Genomic DNA, 24,479 nt, shown 5'->3' on the forward strand with positions numbered 1-24,479 from the left:
TTTCGAGTATCATTTACTTGACAACAGCTGGTTCGAGCTGTCTGAGATACGGTTTTAGTAAACATTAATGCGCCTAAGAGCTAGTCCGTTTAGAAATTTCATGTATTTTTCAGCTAAAATTCGATATTTAATTATTAACATAAATAATTTAAATTCAAATTATGTATTATTTTATTTGTATAATGTTTCCTAACTTGAAAATTTTACAGCCAATAAGGAACGTGAGATTTATAAATAGCCAATCGGAGACCGAATATAGGCTTGACGAGAAGAAGTCTATTAGAAATTACCATTGAAATAATTTTTTACCACTTTTTAGGGTAACGTTTCATATTTCTACAGGCTTTTCTTTGACTTGCTCTGGTTATGTATTTATTCATTTATTTGCTTGTTTGTTTGGTTGTCCATTTGTTTGGATCAAATCTTGGGAGCTGGGTTTGGCCAGCTTCCGACGCAGGTTTGATTGACTTTGGGTTTGGCGTGCTTGTGTGGGATTGGTGACAGCACTGTGCTCTGGGATGCAGCAGTTTTAAGAGTATCAACGAGCACAGTCAACAAAACAACAAAAATCACTTAAATTGTACTAAAAATACGAAATAAGGACTTTTCGACTAACTACAGGAATAATTGTCTTATCAAGTCAATTGGGAAAGCAGTTGATTCTCTTAGCAAGTTGATATTTTGCACTGGGCAAACGTGGGGGCTGGAGCCCGGGCCTTTGCGTTCTGAAAGGAGGCCGGAGCCCAGCGGTGGGACGTGTATCGGTTTGCATGATGATGATGATGATTTTGTTCAGTGTTGGAGTTTGCAATTTGTTGATGGCAATACAGGAGTAGGAGGGAGGTGTAAGTAAGATATGTTTGAGAACCCCGTTTCCGGGAAGAATGGAAGTTTCTAGAAGCCTCGAGGTTATAAAAAGCGATGCGCGAGCGGGCTCGGGCACTTTTACTTTTCCTTCTTCGGCTCTCGGCGCGTAAGCAGAAACTCTGCCCGTCATCAGGTATGTGGCTTCAGGTTTTGTCAAATCTCCCATTTTTGTGAGTTTCTTGTTTAATCCTTATTGGAAAATAACAATGAGATGCTGTTGGTTTCCTAGCAGTATTTCTCGTTATTTTCTGTAGTTTGCTTGTTTAATTATCCCTGTAATCGTCGGTTGTTGGGCGTGTCCCGGCACGTGGCCGCAGTGGTCTCTGGGTGCCTGCAGTGTGGGTCCTGGTTGAGAATGTGGCGCCCTATTCAGATCGCGACTGAAGCTGGGTGCTTGTTGCATTTTCTTCCAAGGATTCGCGTTGTCGGTATTCGGACTATGTAGCGTGCTAGCGTGGCGTGTCTGGATATGCTTCACGACTGCCTTTGGGTTAAAGAAAGTTCTAGAACGTAGATTCATTCCTAGAATTGCTCACAAATTGGGCGTGGCTCCTATTGTTTTTGATACAAATGGGACTGCCGTGGTTGGCACTATCTGAAGGCTGCTTCAACCTCCGTGCCAAACCGCTAGGCAGGGTTGAGATTCTCTCGCGAAGTGTAGAATTAGGCAGGTCCATATAGTTTGATCTAGATTTCCGCGATTAATTATTGTTGGTGCGAAATAGGGTGTGTAATTTAGCTAGGAGTGTGATGCGTGTTGTGTGTAGTGAAAAATAGGCATTTTTTTTATGTGTTTGTGTAGCGTTGTGAATACCAGGTGGGATTGTTTATTTACCTTATCAGGTAAATAAGAGGTAAGTGAGCATGCTTTTGTATGGTTAGGGAGTATGTCAGATATGGGAGAAGTTTTTGGTTCCATCCTACCTCAATTCTGTCTGTCAAAAGGTCCTTTTTCTTATTAGATTATAGAAGTGCTTCTTAAAAGTCATATTGGAACCGAGAACTTTCTTAAATCAGACTATACTGCATTAGGGCGTGAGAACTGTAGGAAAATCTTTAGGGAAACCTAGGGACCATGTGTTTAATCTTACGTTTTGTGTGTTTTATATTTGGGAATGCACTGCGAATGCGTTTTCTGATCATAATTTTGCTTCATTGTATGGATGGGATAGTGTCTATCACGAGAATTACTATCTACATCTCTCACAAGTCTAACATTGATAGACCTAACTGAGCTAAGAATTATTTGCCTCAAGAACGACATAACCCATTCAGACAATTATTTTGTGTCCTGTGACATGTTTTGCTCTATTATTACTTATATTATATGGTATCTATGCATCATATCACACTATATACCTACACTCACTTCACACTGTAACTTGTTAGTTATTTGTTGTGTAGCTCTGAATGGATTAGAATCGGCTTATACAGCATTCTATGAACTTTCAGAGTGAGGTAATTGTGAGAACTGTAGTCTCTGTAGACTAATATTGCGCAGTATTGGGTTACAGAGATGAGGTAATGCGGAGCTGCCTTAATTTCATAATATTTACAATCCATAAAGTCTTATCTGGGTGCTTATTGTCCAGTAAGCGATCATAACTCATCAGTGTTTTATTTTAGGGCTCCATTGGGCTATTACCTGGCCCAACTAGAGTCTGAATTTCGTCATGTTCGAGGTTGGCTCTAATAGCTTACTTTGGGCGTGTCGGGTTCTTACTGATTAGGTGGAAGGCTTGTGAACGATAATCCTAGTGATTGTTTGTCACCGGCTATTTCACCCGTATTTGTAGTCTATTAGTGAAGGCAGATTGGAGAATGAATAATGGTTTATTACACTTGAGCTGAGTTAGGCTGACCGGCCATCAGTAAAACCTGTGTAATTTAACATTTTCAAGCTCTAAGCTGAAGTCATCACTAAGAGATGGTGCTTGATTGGGCCTCCCTCTGGGACCCCCAATAGCGTAATAGCTCTTAACTTAAAAGCTTGCTTTGTGGTGTCAGAGAATCTCAGATTGGATCTGGATTCCCTGTTATGACAAGGTGAGATCTGTCCTCTTGTGTTTCAACCATATTATGACCATTTATTGGATTAATATGTACACCTATGATCTATGACTACTTGCTTTGTGAAGTTGGGGAAGCTCCAGGTAAGGTACTGGTTATCTGAGTAAATGAGTTTTATGCAATGCTTATCATTTATCTCATGGCAATTCCTTTTGTCTATCATAACCCTACCGCTCCTTGTGAGTAACCTGATTCATAATGATATTAAACTTTCTTATGTGTTCAGGCATTGTAGCTGAACTCTACATCCAATTTTACTAAAATGCTTATTCATGTGTTTGTGTACTGTGTATGTATACACGGATATTCACAGCACACTATACAAATCTGTGGTGGTATGGTGTCATGTCATCCACAACTTTTATATCTAATTTCCTCACTTTGAATAATTGGGTTGGCTGTGGGTTGCATTTCAAAGTAGTCATGACATTGTTGATACTTACATTGGTAAGCGGAGATGCTTGATGAAAAGATTTGTCTTCCTTATGGCTCCATATTGTTTGAGTGTGGACACTTACTTCAGGGTTGATATGTTATTATATCACCACAACCTTATTTCTTGTTCAGGGCGACTGGGATGGTTGTGGGCCGCATTCCAAAGTAGCTGTGTCATTGTTGATACTTACATTAGTAAGCGGAGATGCTCAGTGAAAAGTGGCTTGCCGTCTCAACCCCCCGACTGTTCTGGGCAAAACCATACACTTGTCATGTCTGTTTACAGCTTGGCAATATCACAAAACTTTGTAATTCACTGGTTTTGATCTTTTTAGACATCCCAGTGGTTACACAACTAAAACCTGTGTGTATTGCACAGATATGCAGCATATGAATCAAGCATTGGTTGGATTGGATGTGTTTCCTTCCACCTTTTTACTATTTTTGGAATTGGGTTTACTCATTCCATCTAATCTGTCCTCTTTTGAGTTGACTAGCACCGCAGTTAGTGCAGTAAATGTAAATCATCCTCCGGGTTATTTTACCAATCGCGGGTGAGAGTTGGAGGGGACAGGGGGCTAGGAAGGTGGTCCCCCGGGCCTCCGTGGAGGCCCGTTAATTTCTTCCAGTCAACTCTTATCCTTTCCCGCCCCTTTACACACTCTACTTACTTACTCACCCATATTACACTCTATTTTCACACTATACTAGTTATATGTATTGAATTCCAAGTATCTCTAGCTTTAAATAACTTAATTTAGACACATTTATTGCGCCCTGATAGATATCTTGCTTATTACAGACATACCACATAAAAGATCATTGGGATTACTAAAACAAAAAAGTACACAACGTAGGATCCTAACTGTTAGATGATCACAACTTATTATGGCCAATTTAATTAATATTTTCCTTTAACATAATGTATTATTATCTTATATTATGATAAAGGAAAATTCTCTCCATTAAAGGAGAAACAGAGAGACGGGGTTTCTCCCCTCTCCCACTCTATACATACAGCTCTACTGCTGGTTAGGGGCCCCATTCGTTACACTGCGGAGAAATTTAATTAAATTGGAGATAATGATTTATTTTTACTAGCGGTTGCCCGCTACTTTGTCTGCGTAGGATTCGTTTGCCGCTATCCTACAGGAAATACATGTGTTGCAGAACCTTTTTGATTTGATGAACCTTAAAATGACCTTAGACATTTTGTAATCATGATTTTTGTTTGTATATGACACTCGTGACTTGACAATAAACTGCAGAAGACTATCAAAGGATTTTGCTTGATTAGATTGATTTAGATTTTTAGATACTACAAGATATATGTCCTTTTTTGTGTCTCAAAGTATCTACGAACAAAATTTCTTTTAGTTTTTTAAAGCGTGAAGAGATAACAGCCAGACAGACATAATTACTATAGCATTTATAGTATTAGCAGAGGAGATTCACTAATTCATCATCATATCAGCCGAAAGACGTCCACTGCTGGACATAGGCCTCCCCCAAGGCTCTCCACTCAGACCGGTCTTGTGCTTTCCGCATCCACCGCGATCCGCGAGCTATCGGTAGGCCTCCAACAAGATGGAGCGACGACCTGGTTAAGATTCACTAATTATTTCGGCAAAATTGTGGTCCAATTTCGACATTCCTGTTGATGTTCTCAAAACCTTTATATCGACGTAAAAATAGGGGAAATGTGCTAACTTAATCACTGAGATGGGATGAGAAAAAAGTTATTTCGCGAGGCAATATTCTCACTGGCATCCATCCAACATTTGAGTGGAGAAATGGAGGCAAGGCCGCGATAGATATACCTAGTACAACTAGATAGCTATAACGCGAAACCACAGCGTGTAAAAGTACTAAGTACGTAGGGTATAGAAACAAAGAAAAAAATAGCAAATGTTTTATATTTTCGCGATTCTTCTTCTTCTTTTCTCTTTCTTTTTCAGGCTTTATCTATCCACTGCTGGATGTAACCCTCTCCTAATCTCCTCCACTTCGTCCTATTCTCCGTCTTCCTGAGCCAGTACGGTCCGGCGTAACTCTTTATATCATCAGACCATCTCATCTGGGGTCTGCCTACACTTCTTCTTGTGGTCCGTGGTCTCCACACCAGCACTCTATGGGCCCAGCGGTTATCCCCTCGGCGATATTTTCGCGATTCTTACTTGTACCTTTTATATTTATATCTCAGGATAAGTATCAATACCTTGACGTTTCAATCAGATAGCGACCGTGGTCACGAGTCGTTATTTGCGAAAGAAAATTTACCTATAAAATACTTTTTCACTTATCATGCTCGTAATGTTCGTGTTTATGCTGGATCTAGGCGACACAAAATGACTTTTTATGCTCTAGTGCATAAAGTAAAATCTTCGTCTAAGACTAAGGCAATCAGGTGTAACCAAACAAAGAAGAAAACAAAGAAGTTTCTACATTTTTTTTAATAATTTTTAATTTATATAAAACTAAAAATCAATCAAATCAATCAAAATTGATCAATAAAACTAAAAATTTATAATTTTAATAGTAAAGCGTGAACAATAAAAGGTAGGTACATAGTAAGTGAACAATTGTTTCCATTGTTGCTATTTCATTTCCTCGCCATCGAAGTGAAAAGCAGAGTGTAAAACTCGAGCATTAAACCCATTTTCCCCTCGACGTGTCTATCCAGTGGCTATATGAACGTCTTGGGTAAAATGGCTCGTTTTATGCTCTTGTTATACAATCTACCATAGTGGTATGTTCCAGAGAAATGTTATTGGCTGTAGGTAGGTTAGTTCATTTTGCGTAAGCCACCTCTCTATAAATTAAAAACATAATAGTAGTTTTCAATTTAGCTTTTAATTAACCCCCACGATATGAGATAAGCTACTACCTACCTACTTTTAGAGCATGATTAGTGAAATAATAATTATTATGTTTAATTTTTCTCCAGGTAACCTAGTTCGATCGCTTCCGACTCCTTCTTAATTCGAGAACGAACGCTTAAAGAAAAGCCCGACGCTAATAAAAAGGGTTCGATAAAAACTAGTAACTCAATAACAATCGGGAATGGTCGATTTGTCCCGCTCGCACGCGTAAAGTGTGAGGAGGATCGTAAACCTCGAATGGATGTTTTTGATGCCTCGAGGGTAGGTTAGGCTGAAAGAGTTTTGTTCGGAGAAGTTTTGTAGTTCGACAAATCTTTCGCATTAGGGAACGGATTGAAGATATTTGACCTGAGCCACAGATTAGAGCCTTAATGTCATGCTGGTGTGTGCGGGGAAAGCAAAGTGTGATCGCAACGCTTTCGTCGCGAGCGCGCTACGTTTTCGCCGCGAGTGCACAACATTTTCATCGCGAACGCTCAAGTTTTCGTCGCGAACGCTTGACGCTTTCGCCGCTAAACCGATTTAGATGAAATTCAGTATACAGATAGTTTGATTCCGGGGAAGGACATGGGATATTTTTTATCACACATCTGTATTTTTTTGGAATTTCTACCCAAAATTAATTGTAGGTTTGAAATAGACCATGAGCTTTTCGATGACAAAAATTGTGAGTGGTAAAAACGATTTTGTATTTTGTGTCGTGCTCGATTTTTGAATAGAACGGACCCATATCTTCCCGTGTGGGTGTCGTAAAAGGCGACTAAGGGTCATCAGTTAGGCCTTAGTACTTCACCGTCGATAAGTGTTTGTTTGAGATAATGCCTTTAATCCAAGAGGGCAGATTAATTTATCAACCGTTGAAAAAATGTATAAAACATTCGCGGGGGTTTAGTCGATCTAACTCAACCGCCTGCTGTAATAAATATTCAGTAGGTATTAATTTTAAAACACCTTCTATAAACAACCCAAAACTTTCCTAACTAGAAACATTTGAACTCAAATACAAAGCCCGAAGCACTATTAAAATGTCACCTCACCATGTCCCCGTTGATTTAACTCCGCTTTTCATGCTGAACCAAATTAATTGCGGTTTAGTTTCGATGCCATTATGATACACGTCCGATTTCCGTATCAATAGAAATTCCAGTTCATACCGGTTCAAAGCGGTTTAGTTTGTCAATAAATCCGGTATGGTCTAATGACTAAAAATGTCTGAGTTTAGCTGTTAAAGTTAGGGTTTACAGCTCTATACAGTTTGACAGTACTAAACTAAACAAATGGTCATAATTGGGATGCAATCGCTAAAATAGAAGTAACACTATTCTAGGATAATTTGGATTATTTTCTACTCTTGATATGTAACCAGAAAACTTCGTTTTATACAAAAGTAAAAAAAAGGTAATGGAAGCTACAATAAAATACTTTAAATAATAATAATACAGATATCTATCAAAACATACAAAAATATAAAAAAAGAGAAAGAAAGGAAAAGAAGAGAAAGAGAAGAGAAGAAAAGAGAGAGGCGACAAGCGATATAGGTTAAGGTATGCTGTAGGCGACAGGCTAGCAACCTGTCACTATTGTACCGTTTTTGTCAAACTATAAACCTAAAATTGCTAAAAGTGGCTCCGAAGCGGTAACGTTTCGTGTGGTCTTCCTACCCCATTTGGGAATACAGGCGTGATGTGTGTGTATATAAAAAACTTAACATAAAAAATTAACTATAGTGAGCGGCAAAAAATGTGGCCCTCAAATGTATGCAGTATCAGGGAATTTTGTATAGAGTGGGCCAAATTTTTTACCGCTGAGTATAGTATAAAAAGTATGCATATACAAGCATAATTATGAACCATACAAGAACGCAATAAACAATAGTGTTTTCAAAATTTAAGAAGGTGTGAGCCACATTTTTCTCAAACTGCCCATGTACTTATAATACCTTCTGTATTTTTATAAATACAGAGGGTAAAAGGAGGGGTATACCAACTAGCTTTTGCCTGCGGCTCCGCCCGCGTGGTGTTCGGTAATCGCGCGCTGTTCCCTCAGAAACTGTGCATTTTTTCGGGATAAAAAGTAGCCTATGTCACTCTCGGGCCCATAAGCTATCTCTATTCCAAAAATCACGTCGATCCGTCGCTCCGTTACGGCGTGAAATACAAACACACTTTCGCATTTATAATATTAGTATGGATTCCCTCTCGAAAATACAAACTGAGACATGGATGTACAGAAAAACCAGAAAAAGAGACCAGCGCTGGGAATCGAACCCAGGTCCTCAGCAATCCGTGCTGCGTGCTATAACCCCTACACCACCGCTGGACAGGAATCTAGACACGAATTTTTCCTATGCATACATATCTCAGGTTGCTTATTTCTACTACGCTACTTATGCAGCATGTATGAACATAGATGTAGTATGATGTAGGATGTGTGTGTATGAAGTAGCGTAGTAGAAATAAGCAACCTGAGATATGTATGCATAGGAAAAAATTCGTGTCTAGATCCTGCCCACGTGGTGTAGGGGTTATAGCACGCAGTACGGATTGCTGAGGACCTGGTTCGATTCCCAGCGCTGGTCTCTTTTTCTGGTTTTTCTGTGCATCCATGTCTGTTTGTATTTTCGATATGGTTTCACGGGATACCCGTCATCATCCATCATCCCAGCCTATATACGTCCCACTGCAGGGCACAGGCCTCCCCTCAGAATGAGAGGGCTTGGGCCATAGTTCCCACGCGGGCCCAGTGCGGATTGGGAACTTCACACACACCATTGAACCCGTAAAAGTAACAAATTTTGAGTTGAAATAAAAAATACAAAAAGACTCCAAAAAAGCAATCATAATGGATTCCCTCTTCCCAATTTCCAGTTGATGGCGGTTTCTCCCGCAAAGCGTGCTGGTGGGATTTCGCCCGGCATCTCGACCGGCTGGACGCGGTGCTGCTGACCCGGCTAAACAACTGCTCCGCGTCGGGCATGGCGGCCGTGCTTCGCAGGAAGGCATTGGCCCCCGTGTACCCCCAGATTGGACACTTCTTCTGTAATCTAGAGGTGAGCACTGCTTTATACAAGAGCTACAGCAGGGCTACTATGAAACTCGTAACTCGAACTTCGTATCGTACCGTCCCTCTCGCTCTCATATTAAATAGTATAAGTGTCAGAGGGACCGCACGACACGAACTTCGAGTTTCGAGTTTCGTAGTAGCCCTTCAGGTATGACGGTCAAGCTTCGCATATAGGCACTTAAATTAAATTATTTTTCAATACATTTTCTCGAATTCACTTTCAAAGGATGTATACATGGCTCGTAAGTTCATTTTAGCGCACTAATGCGATTTTTTACGGTTTTTTTAATTCTCCATTTTAACAGTTACAAGCATAAAGTTTTAAATGACAAAAATAAAAAATATACCGACTTATACGTAGAAAAATGTATAAATATACAAAACTAAGTAGTGAATTCGCAAAATAGATTGTACTTATTATAAACTGTAATTTAATTACCTCAGATTTTAATGATTTTCTTCCACCTTTTATTTATTCGAAGAAATCGCAGTGGCTGAACGCGTCGAACCTTTGCCTGATAATTTTAGTTAACCTAAATAAAACAAAACTTACGCATGCGCATTACGGATACGGCATTTTTGTAAAACTTTGCATTGTTTTTTTTATTTTTCAATTTTATGTTATTAATTGCCTATTTTCTCACAAATGTATTGAAAAACGTCGTATGATACACGGTTGGCAAGGTTTTACAAACTCGTAACGATGAAAACCCTCGCCTTGCGGCTCGGTTTATCACTCGTTAAGTCATTTGTAAAACCTTACTTACCAACCTCGTATCACAAATAACTGGTAATCTAGAGGTGAGCGGCACCAGGCATGACGGTCAAGCTTTGCAGAAAGACCATTAAATACAGACAGATTGGAAAGGTCTTCTGTTATCCAGATGTAAGTGATACCTACTGCTTTTGCCATATAAGTTCTAGGGCAAAGACGGTCCAGGATGAAACCAATGGGGATCAACAAAAAAAACTAACCCAAGCGCCTCACACAGCCTGACGGGAGAATGCATGCATGCTCTTTCCAACGATTAGCTGAAACAGAACTCTGCTTTTTCTATAAAGCAACCCCTCGAACCCCCTCCTCCCCGAAGCTCCAGGGAGTTGGTGACATGCAGCCAGGCCTTCTCAGTCGTTGAGAATGGATTTTTCCGGACTGCACTCGTCCATCTCCTTTAAAGCACCTCATTTAAAATTTAAAAAACTTAAACAAGTAAACAAAAGCAAGGCCTTTAAGTCTAGAAGAAAGAAGGGTCAACTCCTAAAAAAAGTAAGTACTTGCTACTTAACTACCGCTACTTTATTAAGATCCAACTTCGCCTGTATTAATGCGCGAGAGCAAGAATATAATATTTAACACAATAGCGACATTGTACTTTGACTGCATCAAATTAGCCCTTGACATGGCTTCCCCTGTGCCTCATAATCTCTTAATCCACAGTCGGTAGCTGGCGCCATATTGTCTTCAAGGTCACGTATCTTGTATGTAACTCTATCCTCTAGTCTGAGCGCTTGAGTGCTTGCTTACTGGTTATAGTACTGCAGTCATGTGGATCGGATTCTTTGTTGTAAAATGGCCGTTGTACTGAGATATATAAAAACAGAACAAAACACTCGCATATTATTTGTAGTTGATGTACAACATTTCCATACGGCGTTCATGAAAAATATCATCATCGTCATCATCATTCCAGCCTATATACGTCCCACTGCTGGCAGGCTTCCTCTCGGAATGAGAGGGCTTGGGCCGTAGTTCCCACGCGGGCCCAGGGTGAATTGGGAACTTCACACACACCATTGAATTGCTTCGCAAGTACGTGCGTTTCATCTCGATGTTTTCGGTCACCGTAAAGCTCGTGGTAAATTTCAAATGTAATTCCGCACAAGACATGAATTTCGAAAAACTCAGAGGTGCAAGCCGGGGTTTGAACCCACGATCCTCTACTTGAGAGACCATAGGTCAAACCACTCGACCACCACGGCTATGAAAAATATATGGCGGCGGAATTAAAATAAATAATAAATAAATATCATGGGACACTTGACACCAATTGACCTAGTCCCACATTCATTAAGCGAAGCTTGTACTATGGATACGGGCAACGGATAAACATACTTATATAGATAAATACATATTAAACATCCAAGACCTGAGAACAAACATTCGTATTATTCATACAAATATCTGCCCGGCCGGGAATTGCACCCAGGACCTCAAGCTTCGTAGTCAGGTTCTCAAACACATGGCCATCTGGTCGTCTACAAAATATATATATTTTATTCCTTGTCACAATACGGTTAGGTATTATTTTATTCGCTCGAAGAACAGGATAACCGTTGGGGGAGAAAAGTCCTCGAGTGGCGACCACGAACCGGAAGACGAAGCGTTGGCAGGCCTCCCACCAGGTGGACTGACGACATCGTGAGAGTAGCGGGAAACCGGTGGATGCAAGTGGCGAGTTGTCGTTTATTGTGGCGTTCTAAGGGGGAGGCCTTTGTCCAGCAGTGGACGTCTTCGGGCTGATGATGATGATGATGATTATATAAAGCTTGTAATTAGCCTACCTAAACGTACATACCTATAACTACATGTTATATACCTTTCAGCTACCAGCTAAATATAAAAAACGTAAGAAATAAAAATAAACTGAAAAAACAAAAACCTGATGTCCTAAAAATAGGAAAAAAAATAGTCTAGTGGTCTAGAACCTATCGTTACTTAAAGTTAAACACAGGGACCCATTACCCATAATTTAAGAGCTGGTTACAATTTTATATAGGTCCTGTCTGTTGAATTAAAAGTTAAAGACCTCTTACTTTTCTTACTGACTTATTTTTCTTTATACTTTTTTTTAAGACAGTCGGTTTTCTTAATTTTTTAAAAATTATTAAATTATCTATGTGATTGTGGCCTAGAGCGGGTTGGAACCAATGAAGCACGAAGTATTAATACGTATGCACTTTATGGTTTTAATGACACGTCGGTCGCTGTAAGCTCTAAACGTGTTAATTATCGTGTTAATTAACTTTATTAAAAACTAATCGTCGTTATTAATATTTTGTACGATATGTGATATTTTGGGTGCCGTATGTGAGGTAATTTTATAGAGAAAGGACTCAGCTCTGTTGATAGTTGAATTTAGTTTTGATTTTCTTAACTAACAGGGAAAGGTACCCAACTGTCCGACTCCAATTTATTTATTTTATATATGTGAGAGAGTAGTTTAAAATAACGGACACGTATTTTTTTAGGCTGCCCAAACTCAACCTATTCGGAGAAATCGACCTCCAAAGTACTAAAAAGTGAGCAAACCCTCTAACTTCTTTAGAAAGTGCTGTTAGAGCAAATTGCCAGTTAATTACTGGCTTGATTATAATGTTGGGGAACATAAAAAAATAATGGACCGGTGTTTTGTTATTTCGGGAACTCATACTTAAAAAAAAAACGTCCGAAGTACAAAACTTTGAAGGGTGTTTTTTTTTTTGTAAAATGTAAGTTTGAGCCGAAATAACAAACTGGTCCATTATTTTTGCATGTTCTCCAACATATAATCAAGCCGGTAATTAACTAGCAATTTGCTTTAACATCACTTTCTACAGAAGTTAGAGGGTTTGCTCACTTTTTAGTACTTTGGAGGTCAATTTTTCGAATAGTTTTAATTTGGGCAGTTAATAAAATATATGGTGTACGTAATTTTAGACTACTCTCTAACATATATAAAAATAAAACAAAACGGAGCCGGGCAGTTGAGTACCTTTCCTTGTAAGTTTTTTTGTTGCCAAATTTAAGGCTATCTTTTTCCATTTTTGTGTGTGAAATTGGTATTGTTTGCAATAAAACTAAACTTGAAAGCAGTTTTTTTTTACCTCTGACGTCTTCTTCTAAGTCGAGACACTCTTGACAGAGTGGTCGTGATTGTCAGTTGAGGATTGGTATCCTAGATGATGACTTTCATGGGAAAATAGTGCGGTTGTTTCCCGTAGCCTTGCACTCTGAGTATGCCAGGCTGTTCCATCCCATCCCAGCCTATATACGTCCCACTCATGGATCAGGCCTCCTCTCAGAACAAGAGGGCTTAGGCCATTGTTCCGACGCGGGCTCAGTGCGGATTGGGAACTACACGCGCACCATTGAATTGCATCGCAGGTTTGTGCAGGTTTCCTCACGATGTTTTCTTTCACCGCAAAGCTCGTGGTAAATTTCGAATGGTAAATTTCAATTTCAAACTCAGAGGTGCGAGCCGGGGATTGAACCCACGACCGTCTGCTTGAGAGGTGATTGGTCAAACCACTAGGCCACCACCACCAATTTCTTGTTTACTTACAATTAAATCTATTTTATTTCTTAATTTTATTTACTCATGGATAAGTTTAGTATATTTATGTATCATTCCGTGAGTCACAGACGATTCTGACAGAATATCAGCGCTGCAGGCATCTAACGCCTCAGCATAATGCTGAGTCAGCGGCCGTTTTGCTTTTGCGGAGACACACAATTGTTTTGTTTTATTTGTGTTTGCTGTTTATTGTTTTTTATTGTTTGATTTTGTTGTATTTGTGTTTTATTTCTTTCTTATATCATATCAGATCCCTTAGTCGCCTTTTACGACACCCACGGGAACAGTGGGGTACATCCTATTTATTCTACCGGAGATGGCACGGCGGCACTTCCGACGTACGAGGGGGTTTATTGATTTGATTTGAATTGATGTCAAACGAAATCATAATGTTCCATCCTTTCAGGAGCGCCGCGCCCTCGCCAGCCCCGACGGCGACAAAGACTCGGACCCTCTCCTGGTCTCCCTCCTCCAGGAGGGATCGGACATGATGGCGGACCTCCGCCACCTCAATCTAAAACCACAGCAGTGCTACCGTAGCCCCGACCCCATCAACCTGTATCACAAAGTTGGACATGGTTAGTACCTATTTTAATGGGACGTGGTTGAGTAAAAGCACCGTTGTCGGCTTAACTTGATCTAATCCAATTAAGATTGGTTTTTGGAGTCTTTTTGTATTTTTTTCAACTCCAAATTTGTTTCTTTTACGGTCATCCCGTGAAATCCATATCGAAACTACAAACTTAAACATGGATGCACAGAAAAACCAGAAAAAGAGACCAGCGCTGGGAATCGAACCCAGGTCTTCAGCGTTCCATGCTGCGTTCTGTGCTATGTGTGTGTGTGAATTGGTTATTTAATTCCCACTCATCTCTGTTACAGGAACACTCGACATGTACGTCCTAAATCCGTCCAAGGACTCCAAACACGTCCGCGAATTCCTCAAGAAGTGGCACAACAGCGAGCAGAAACTCTTTGAGGGCGCCAACGTCTCTGCCGCCTTCAATTTCCCTATCCCTAACCTGATTTCCATCTGCGCCCTCTTGGTCTGGCGCCCTGCCAACCCTGATGACACCATAACCAGAATCATGTTCCCTGGATCCACGCCACAACACAAAATCTTCGAGGGCCTCGAGAAATTAAAACATTTGGAGTTTCTCCAGCACCCAACTTGTACCGGACGCCAGATGGCACTACCAACGCCACCAGTAGCGACTACGACCAAAACTGTTAAAACAACCAAAACGACTACAACAAAGGAAAAAGTTGACAAATCGAAAGAAGATAGAATTGTTGAACCAGAACCACCGCCAAAGAAAGATGAAACTGATTCCAAGAATATTATAGATAATAAATTGTTAAGTGAACTAACTGACGGAGAGGACAAAAAAATTGAGTCTATGCTGCAAGAAGCAATAACTGGGAGAGTAGAAACAAAATTAGATGATAAAATTGCTCACTACGAGAGCACTGTGATAGATAGTTTGCCTAAAAAGAAAGAAGTTAAGAAGAAAGACAAAGTTACTGAGAAGAAGAAACGAATTGATAAGACTGATGAAAAAGAAGTGAAAGAGGTAAAGAGAGAGTCAAAACATGAAATTATGAAAACAGAAAGAAAGAAGACAGAGGTAAAAAAAAGTGAAGTGACTAGCGCTACAACTAGAACAAAACTAAGCCATCGCACAGCGGTGCAAAAAGTTGAAAAGAAAACTAGTACATTATTAGATAAAAAAATAGGTGAGGACAAAAAATCACCACCAACTACACCGAAAAAGACATCAGAAATTAAATCGACGATATCTAGCATCCAACCAGTTGTAAAGGAAAGGGTAAAAGTGAAAACGAGAAAATTGAGCCCAGGAAGTACCCCAGCTAAGAGCACCAAAGAAGCTGCTAACCGTAGAGTTATGGAATCTAAATTTAAACAGCCATCTCCCAAAAGGGATGTTACTCAAAAGACAATTGATAAGTCAAAAGTCAAACGTGAACCCATTTCACGGAGGCCGAGACCTCTAGCGTCCCCAGTAAAAGGACTTAAAGCAATGAAGAGTCCTATAAAATCTGTAAAAGTAGTAAAAGTTGATTCGAAGTTGAAAGGACTACAGAGAGTCAACTACGAAGACATTCTTAAAGACGCTAAGAAATCAGACGAGGATACCTCTAAATCATTAGACGATATTAAATTACAAGAGCTAGATGATAGAGAAGAACAAGAAATTGTCAGAGAAATCGAAGCAGTATTTAACAGAGACAGTGAAGCCGAAGAAAAGTTAGAATACGTTGGTCGCTCGGACATTGAAAAGATAACATGTCATATAGATGATGCTAAAACAGAAACTATGGCTGACGGTGAATTTGAAGAAGAATATTTAATCATTGAAAAAGAAGAAGTCGATCAATATACAGAAGACTCCATTGTAGATCGCGAGGCCGGTCCAGATCGTGAGGATGAATTACAAAAACACGTCAAAGACAAAGAGGAGTCCGAAAAGAAAAAAGAAGAAAGACTAGAACACGTAAGAAAAAACAAAGGAAGAAAAAGTACATGCTGACCTTGGACATGTTGAAACTAAACAGGAATCAAAAGATCACTCTGTAAGTGTAGACGAAAAACAAGATATAAGCAGTGAAAAGAAAACTACAGACAGCAAAAACGGTGCTGTGAAACCTAAAGATTCTTTGGAGCTTAATGTTGTTCAAGAATCTCAACCAGATGAGAAAATATCGACTACTATCGAATCAGGTGCGACTACGGCACCGACATTGCCTGAAGATGAACGAATAACTCTTGATGATATCAAAGAAGATCAACAAGTAGAAGAGAAACATGCTAAAGAGGAAACTAAAGAAATCATTCCACCGCAAACTCTAGTAGACGTGAAAGCTAAAAGTCCAAAATTAGAAGCAATACCAGCACCTTTAAGAGAGATTGTTAAAACACCAGATGAGGTCGCAGATTTGCCATTACACGAAGAAGTTGACTATAGAACTTACGAAGAAAAGAAAACTCCTGTGGAGGAAGATATTTTCAAAAGAAAACCTGATGTTGGTTTTGTTCATGAAATTAAAGTTCCTAAAGACTTACCACTTCTAGATACAGAAGGTGTTTCTTACAAAGGAAGTCAACACGATGTCGTTTTAAAAACTGTTGAACGTCCATTGCATGCTGAGTTGGTCACAGTAACTCCTGGATCAGCGCCAGAGTCACCAATGTATCCTGAAGCTCCAAAAATTCCTGCTATCAAAGAATTAGAACCAGTAAAAGAATACGAAGATGAGTATGATTACGGGCAATACACGGAAAAACTAAGAGAAACTCACATAACAACTCTTGATTCTCCCATCAAAGATGAAATAATAATTGTTGAAGAAATAGTAGCTGAAAAAATACCTGTAATTCCTGAGGATATCGAAAACGAAATTGAAGAAACAAAAAAATTAGAAACGATAGAAAGGCCTCCGTTAAGCCCAAAGTATGTTGAAGATATTGTATTAGATGTTGCAAAAGTATTGAAGTCTGATTTAAGTTTAGAAGAAATAATGGCAGAAAAGTCACCAATAAAGCTACAAAGATCACCAGAACACTTATTCAAGACTGATATGGCTAAGTCCGCTATTGAATCAACCAAAAAGTTGCTATTAAGTGAGACAGAAATAAAAGAGACCCATATTGTACAAAAAGAAACTACACAAGAATTGAAGGAGGCAGTCAAAGAGATTTCACCTTCTAGATCTGTGGCTTCGGAAGATATAAGCGAAGTATCTGATAAAACTGTTCTGAGTGAAGGCAAACGAGTTAAACGTGAGTTAAAAGAAGACATACAGGATCATATCGAATCTATTACAAAAGCAAAACATGAACTTTCTAAAGTTATTGATGAAACAGTTAAAGAAATTGCCGAAAAAGATATAAAGATAGAAAAAGTTTACGATACACAAGATATCATGTCAACCACCATGACCGCAACAGAAATTTGCAAAAAAGTAGATGGAATCACCAAAAAGACAGAAACTTTGCAGCAACAAGGAAAGAATGAAATAATGGAAACACTTGAAATACAGAATGAAAAAATTACACCTGAAAAACACATTAAACATGAAGAAAAAACTGAGAGCAAAATCAAAAAACCAGTAAAAGAAAGCATGACTTCATTACTATTCGATCAGAAAGATAGACAAAGCACAGAATTAGACGTAGACGATAATTTAACGAAAGTTGCATCCGAAAAAAGACTAAGTGTTTCTCAAGATACTGCGAAAACATTAGAAAAGCTAGAAGAAAGAATGGCAGACTTAAAGAAAAAGGAAGAGGCGATATCACAAAAAATATTATTTGACAAGAAACGGCGAGATGTCGAATTATACGACACAGAATCAACTTCTACAAAAGAAATATCCGCAATGCAAAAATCAGAAGAAAGGTTAGAAATAAAAGAAGATAAAACGATTGATGAAACAGACTTTTCCTCAAGTCAGGAAACCAAAAAGCTTCATGATGAAATGATGGCGACTGAAAAGGAAAACATACCTCAAGTAAAGTTAGACCATAGTAAAGATAAAACCGATAAAGATTTAAGTATTTCAAAGTCTGTATATGAAAATGGAGTATCTCCTATTGCACATGAACAAATTAAATTAGTTATTTCTAATAAGAACTTAAGTTCAGAAAAAGAAATTTTCGCTACGAAAAGTGTTGACATACACGAGAAATCTGTTGGAAAGAGCATCACCATCGATAAGACAAGTGAAACATCACATGATCTTCTCAGCAAGGTTCCCACAGAAGAACCTAGTTCAGAGAAAGATGATCACATGACAACCCAAGGCTATGTTAAACCTGAAGACCATTTTGCGAAAGTAGGTAGCACTTATAAAGTAGCTGAAAAAGTTTCACTCTCTGATGAAATAGATATTTTAGATGATGTTAACGTGACAAGAGCTGAAGTCCATGAAGATAGACAGAATTTATTAATCAAAGAAAGAATTCAAAATGGACATGGATATGAAAAAATAATTCCTAAGAAAGAACCTAGCCCACTTTCCGTAAAAGAAAGTAAACTAATCTTAGACAAAGAAAAAGATGATGATATTTACGAAGACGGTGACATGAGCACAAAAACAAGTATAATTCAATCAGCAACAAAAATAGTGAAAGACACCTCAAGCCAAATATTTGAAAAAACTGATATAACATTAGAGGAAAACCTTTCAACAGTGGCTCATACTTCTGACAAACTTGATACAAAGCAAGTGCGTATAGAAAAACAATTTGAGCCAATGGTACCTATCGATGGTGATAAAGAAAAAAATATAAAGAGAACCGCAGTAAAAGATACTTCTAAACCATTAAGAGTTGACGATGGTACTGATATAACAGAACGAAGAGAAGAAGAAATAAAATTTGATGAATCAATCGATGTGAAAAAATTTGGGCAAACTGTGAAAGAGGAGACTCCATCAGAAATGCTGCCTAGTCCTATTCCATCTGACAAATCACCAAGCTCAGTAACGTCTGAAAAGATAACGACCAGAAAAGCACCGAGTCCGACAGTGTCAGAAAAGGCTTCATCTGAAAGCGCGTTCAGCCTAGTTCCATCTGATAAAGCACCCAGTCCCGTTCCATCTGAAAAAGCACCGAGTCCAGTGCCATCTGAAAAGATAACGACAGAAAAAGCACCGAGTCCAACACTGTCAGAAAAGGCTCCATCAGACAGAGAGCCGAGCTTTGTTCCATCTGAAAAAGCGCCCAGTCCTGTTCCAACTGACAAAGCACCGAGCCCAGTACCGTCTGAGAAGATTATGTCAGAAAGAGTACCAAGTCCAACACTGTCAGAAAAGGCTCCATCTGAAAGAGCGCCGAGCTTAGTTCCATCTGACATAGCGCCCAGTCCTGTTCCATCTGACAAAGCACCGAGTCCAATGCCATCTGAAAAGATAACGACAGAAATAGCACCGAGTCCAACACTGTCAGAAAAAGCTCCATCTGAAAGAGCGCCGAGCTTAGTTCCATCTGACAAAGCGCCCAGTCCTGTGCCATCTGACACAGCACCGAGGCCAGTGCCATCTGAAAAGATTACGGCAGAAAAAGCACAGAGTCCGACACTGTCTGAAAAGGCTCCACATGAAGAAATACTGAGCTCAGTTCCATCTGACAAAGCACCGAGTCCATTGCCATCTGAAAATATTACATCAGAAAAAGCACAGAGTCCGACACCGTCAGAAAAGGCTCCATCTGAAAGAGCGCCGAGCGAAGTTACATCTGACAAAGCACCCAGCCCTGTTCCATCGGACAAAGCGCCCAGTCCTGTTCCATCTGACAAAGCGCCCAGTCCTGTTCCATCTGACAAAGCACCGAGCCCAGTGCCATCTGAAAAGATAACGTTAGGAAAAGTACCGAGTCCAACACTGTCAGAAAAGGCTCCATCTGAAAGAGCGCCGAGCTTAGTTCCATCTGACAAAGCGCCCAGTCCTGTTTCATCTGACAAAGCACCGAGTCCAGTGCCATCTGAAAAGATAACGTCAGAAAAAGCACCGAGTCCAACACTGTCAGAAAAGGCTCCATCAGAAAGAGAGCCGAGCTTTGTTTCATCTGACAAAGCGCCCAGTCCTGTTCCATCTGACAAAGCACCGAGCCCAGTGCCATCTAAAAAGATTACGACAGACAAAGCACCGAGTCCAACACTGTCAGAAAAGGCTCCATCAGAAAGAGAGCCGAGCTTTGTTCCATCTGACAAAGCGCCCAGTCCTGTTCCATCTGACAAAGCACCGAGTCCAGTGCACTGAGTCCGACACCGACAGAAAAAGCACCAGTCTGAACACGCCGAGAAAAGGCTCCATCTAAAGAGCGCCGAGCTTAGTTCCATCTGACAAAGCGCCCAGTCCTGTTCCATCTGACAAAGCACCGAGTCCAGTGCCATCTGAAAAGATAACGACAGAAAAAGCACCGAGTCCAACACTGTCAGAAAAGGCTCCATCTGAAAGAGCGCCGAGCTTAGTTCCATCTGACAAAGCGCCCAGTCCTGTTCCATCTGACAAAGCACCGAGTCCAGTGCCATCTGAAAAGATAACGACAGAAAAAGCACCGAGTCCAACACTGTCAGAAAATGCTCCATCTGAAAGAGCGCCGAGCTTAGTTCCATCTGACAAAGCGCCCAGTCCTGTTCCATCTGACAAAGCACCGAGTCCAGTGCCATCTGAAAAGATAACGACAGAAAAAGCACCGAGTCCAACACTGTCAGAAAATGCTCCATCTGAAAGAGCGCCGAGCTTAGTTCCATCTGACAAAGCGCCCAGTCCTGTTCCATCTGACAAAGCACCGAGTCCAGTGCCATCTGAAAAGATAACGACAGAAAAAGCACCGAGTCCAACACTGTCAGAAAATGAGCGATCTGAAAGAGCGCCGAGCTTAGTTCCATCTGACAAAGCGCCCAGTCCTGTTCCATCTGACAAAGCACCGAGTCCAGTGCCATCTGAAAAGATAACGACAGAAAAAGCACCGAGTCCAACACTGTCAGAAAAGGCTCCATCTGAAAGAGCGCCGAGCTTAGTTCCATCTGACAAAGCGCCCAGTCCTGTTCCATCTGACAAAGCACCGAGTCCAGTGCCATCTGAAAAGATAACGACAGAAAAAGCACCGAGTCCAACACTGTCAGAAAATGCTCCATCTGAAAGAGCGCCGAGCTTAGTTCCATCTGACAAAGCGCCCAGTCCTGTTCCATCTGACAAAGCACCGAGTCCAGTGCCATCTGAAAAGATAACGACAGAAAAGCACCGAGTCCAACACTGTCAGAAAAAGCTCCATCTGAAAGAGCGCCGAGCTTAGTTCCATCTGACAAAGCGCCCAGTCCTGTTCCATCTGACACAGCACCGAGGCCAGTGCCATCTGAAAAGATTACGACAGAAAAAGCACAGAGTCCAACACTGTCAGAAAATGCTCGATCTGAAAGAGCGCCGAGCTTAGTTCCATCTGACAAAGCGCCCAGTCCTGTTCCATCTGACAAAGCACCGAGTCCATTGCCATCTGAAAAGATTACGGCAGAAAAAGCACAGAGTTCGACACTGTCTGAAAAGGCTCCACATGAAGAAATACTGAGCTCAGTTCCATCTGACAAAGCACCGAGTCCATTGCCATCTGAAAATATTACATCAGAAAAAGCACAGAGTCCGACACCGTCAGAAAAGGCTCCATCTGAAAGAGCGCCGAGCGAAGTTACATCTGACAAAGCACCCAGCCCTGTTCCATCGGACAAAGCGCCCAGTCCTGTTCCATCTGACAAAGCGCCCAGTCCTGTTCCATCTGACAAAGCACCGAGCCCAGTGCCATCTGAAAAGATAACGACAGAAAAAGCACCGAGTCCAACACTGTCAGAAAAGGCTCCATCTGAAAATGCGCCGAACTTAGTTCCATCTGACAAAGCGCCCAGTCCTGTTCCATCTGACAAAGCACCGAGTCCAGTGCCATCTGAAAAGATAACGTCAGAAAAAGCACCGAGTCCAACACTGTCAGAAAAGGCTCCATCAGAAAGAGAGCCGAGCTTTGTTCCATCTGACAAAGCGCCCAGTCCTGTTCCATCTGACAAAGCACCGAGCCCAGTGCCATCTGAAAAGATTACGACAGACAAAGCACCGAGTCCAACACTGTCAGAAAAGGCTCCATCTGAAAGAGCGCCGAGCTTAGTTCCATCTGACAAAGCGCCCAGTCCTGTTCCATCTGACAAAGCACCGAGTCCAGTGCCATCTGAAAAGATACCGACAGAAAAAGCACAGAGCCCGACACTGTCAGAAAAGGCTCCATCTAAAAGAGCGCCGAGCTTAGTTCCATCTGACAAAGCGCCCAGTCCTGTTCCATCTGACAAAGCACCGAGTCCAGTGCCATCTGAAAAGATAACGACAGAAAAAGCACCGAGTCCAACACTGTCAGAAAAGGCTCCATCTGAAAGAGCGCCGAGCTTAGTTCCATCTGACAAAGCGCCCAGTCCTGTTCCATCTGACAAAGCACCGAGTCCAGTGCCATCTGAAAAGATAACGACAGAAAAAGCACCGAGTCCAACACTGTCAGAAAAGGCTCCATCTGAAAGAGCGCCGAGCTTAGTTCCATCTGACAAAGCGCCCAGTCCTGTTCCATCTGACAAAGCACCGAGTCCAGTGCCATCTGAAAAGATAACGACAGAAAAAGCACCGAGTCCAACACTGTCAGAAAATGAGCGATCTGAAAGAGCGCCGAGCTTAGTTCCATCTGACAAAGCGCCCAGTCCTGTTCCATCTGACAAAGCACCGAGTCCAGTGCCATCTGAAAAGATAACGACAGAAAAAGCACCGAGTCCAACACTGTCAGAAAATGCTCCATCTGAAAGAGCGCCGAGCTTAGTTCCATCTGACAAAGCGCCCAGTCCTGTTCCATCTGACAAAGCACCGAGCCCAGTGCCATCTGAAAAGATTACATCAGAAAGAGAACTGAGTCCAATACTGTCAGAAAAGGCTCCATCTGAAAGAGCGCCGAGCTTAGTTCCATCTGACAAAGCGCCCAGTCCTGTTCCATCTGACAAAGCACCGAGTCCAGTGCCATCTGAAAAGATAACGACAGAAAAAGCACCGAGTCCAACACTGTCAGAAAATGCTCCATCTGAAAGAGCGCCGAGCTTAGTTCCATCTGACAAAGCGCCCAGTCCTGTTCCATCTGACAAAGCACCGAGTCCAGTGCCATCTGAAAAGATTACGACAGAAAAAGCACAGAGTCCAACACTGTCAGAAAAGACTCCATCTGAAAGAGCGCCGAGCTTAGTTCCATCTGACAAAGCGCCCAGTCCTGTTCCATCTGACAAAGCACCGAGTCCAGTGCCATCTGAAAAGATAACGACAGAAAAAGCACCGAGTCCAACACTGTCAGAAAAGGCTCCATCTGAAAGAGCGCCGAGCTTAGTTCCATCTGACAAAGCACCCAGCCCTGTTCCATCTGACAAAGCACCGAGCTCAGTGCCATCTGAAAAGATTACATCAGAAAGAGAACTGAGTCCAACACTGTCAGAAAAGGCTCCAACTGAAAGAGCGCCGAGTCTTGTTCCATCTGACAAAGCGCCCAGTCCTGTTCCATCTGACAAAGCACCGAGTCCAGTGCCATCTGAAAAGATAACGACAGAAAAAGCACCGAGTCCAACACTGTCAGAAAAAGCTCCATCTGAAAGAGCGCCGAGCTTAGTTCCATCTGACAAAGCGCCCAGTCCTGTGCCATCTGACACAGCACCGAGGCTGGTGCCATCTGAAAAGATTACGACAGAAAAAGCACAGAGTCCAACACTGTCAGAAAAGACTCCACATGAAGAAATACTGAGCTCAGTTCCATCTGACAAAGCTCCCAGTCCTGTTCCATCTGACAAAGCACCGAGTCCAGTGCCATCTGAAAAGATAACGACAGAAAAAGCACCGAGTCCAACACTGTCAGAAAATGCTCGATCTGAAAGAGCGCCGAGCTTAGTTCCATCTGACAAAGCGCCCAGTCCTGTTCAATCTGACAAAGCACCGAGTCCAGTGCCATCTGAAAAAATTACGTCAGAAAAAGTACCGAGTCCACAACTAACAGAAAAGGCTTCATCTGAAAGAGCGCCGAGCTTAATTCCATCTGACAAAGCGCCCAGCCCTGTCCATCTGACAAAGCACCGAGTCCAGTGCCATCTGAAAAGATATCGACGGAAAAAGCACAGAGCCCGACACTGTCAGAAAAGAGTCCGTCTGAAAGAGCGCTGAGCGAAGTTCCATCTGACAAAGCGCCCAGTCCTGTGCCATCTGACAAAGCACCGAGTCCATTGCCATCTGAAAAGATTACGGCAGAAAC

The 24,479-nt window shown here is 41.2% G+C and overlaps 1 protein-coding gene across 1 annotated transcript in view; it reads left to right on the forward strand.

Moving 5' to 3' along the window:
* Positions 1-16,298, forward strand: part of LOC141439948 (uncharacterized) — a 40,152-nt gene extending 23,854 nt beyond the window's left edge. Inside the window, exons 4-6 of the mRNA XM_074104413.1 lie at positions 9,122-9,303; positions 14,058-14,229; positions 14,534-16,298. Coding sequence (XP_073960514.1) covers positions 9,122-9,303; positions 14,058-14,229; positions 14,534-16,203 — 2,024 coding nt within the window. The 3' untranslated portion in view covers positions 16,204-16,298. The remainder of the gene's footprint in view (positions 1-9,121; positions 9,304-14,057; positions 14,230-14,533) is intronic.
* The last annotated feature ends 8,181 nt before the right edge of the window (positions 16,299-24,479 follow it).

This window comes from Choristoneura fumiferana, chromosome 21 (assembly GCF_025370935.1).
Source record: "Choristoneura fumiferana chromosome 21, NRCan_CFum_1, whole genome shotgun sequence".
Classification (NCBI taxonomy): Eukaryota; Metazoa; Arthropoda; class Insecta; order Lepidoptera; family Tortricidae; genus Choristoneura; species Choristoneura fumiferana.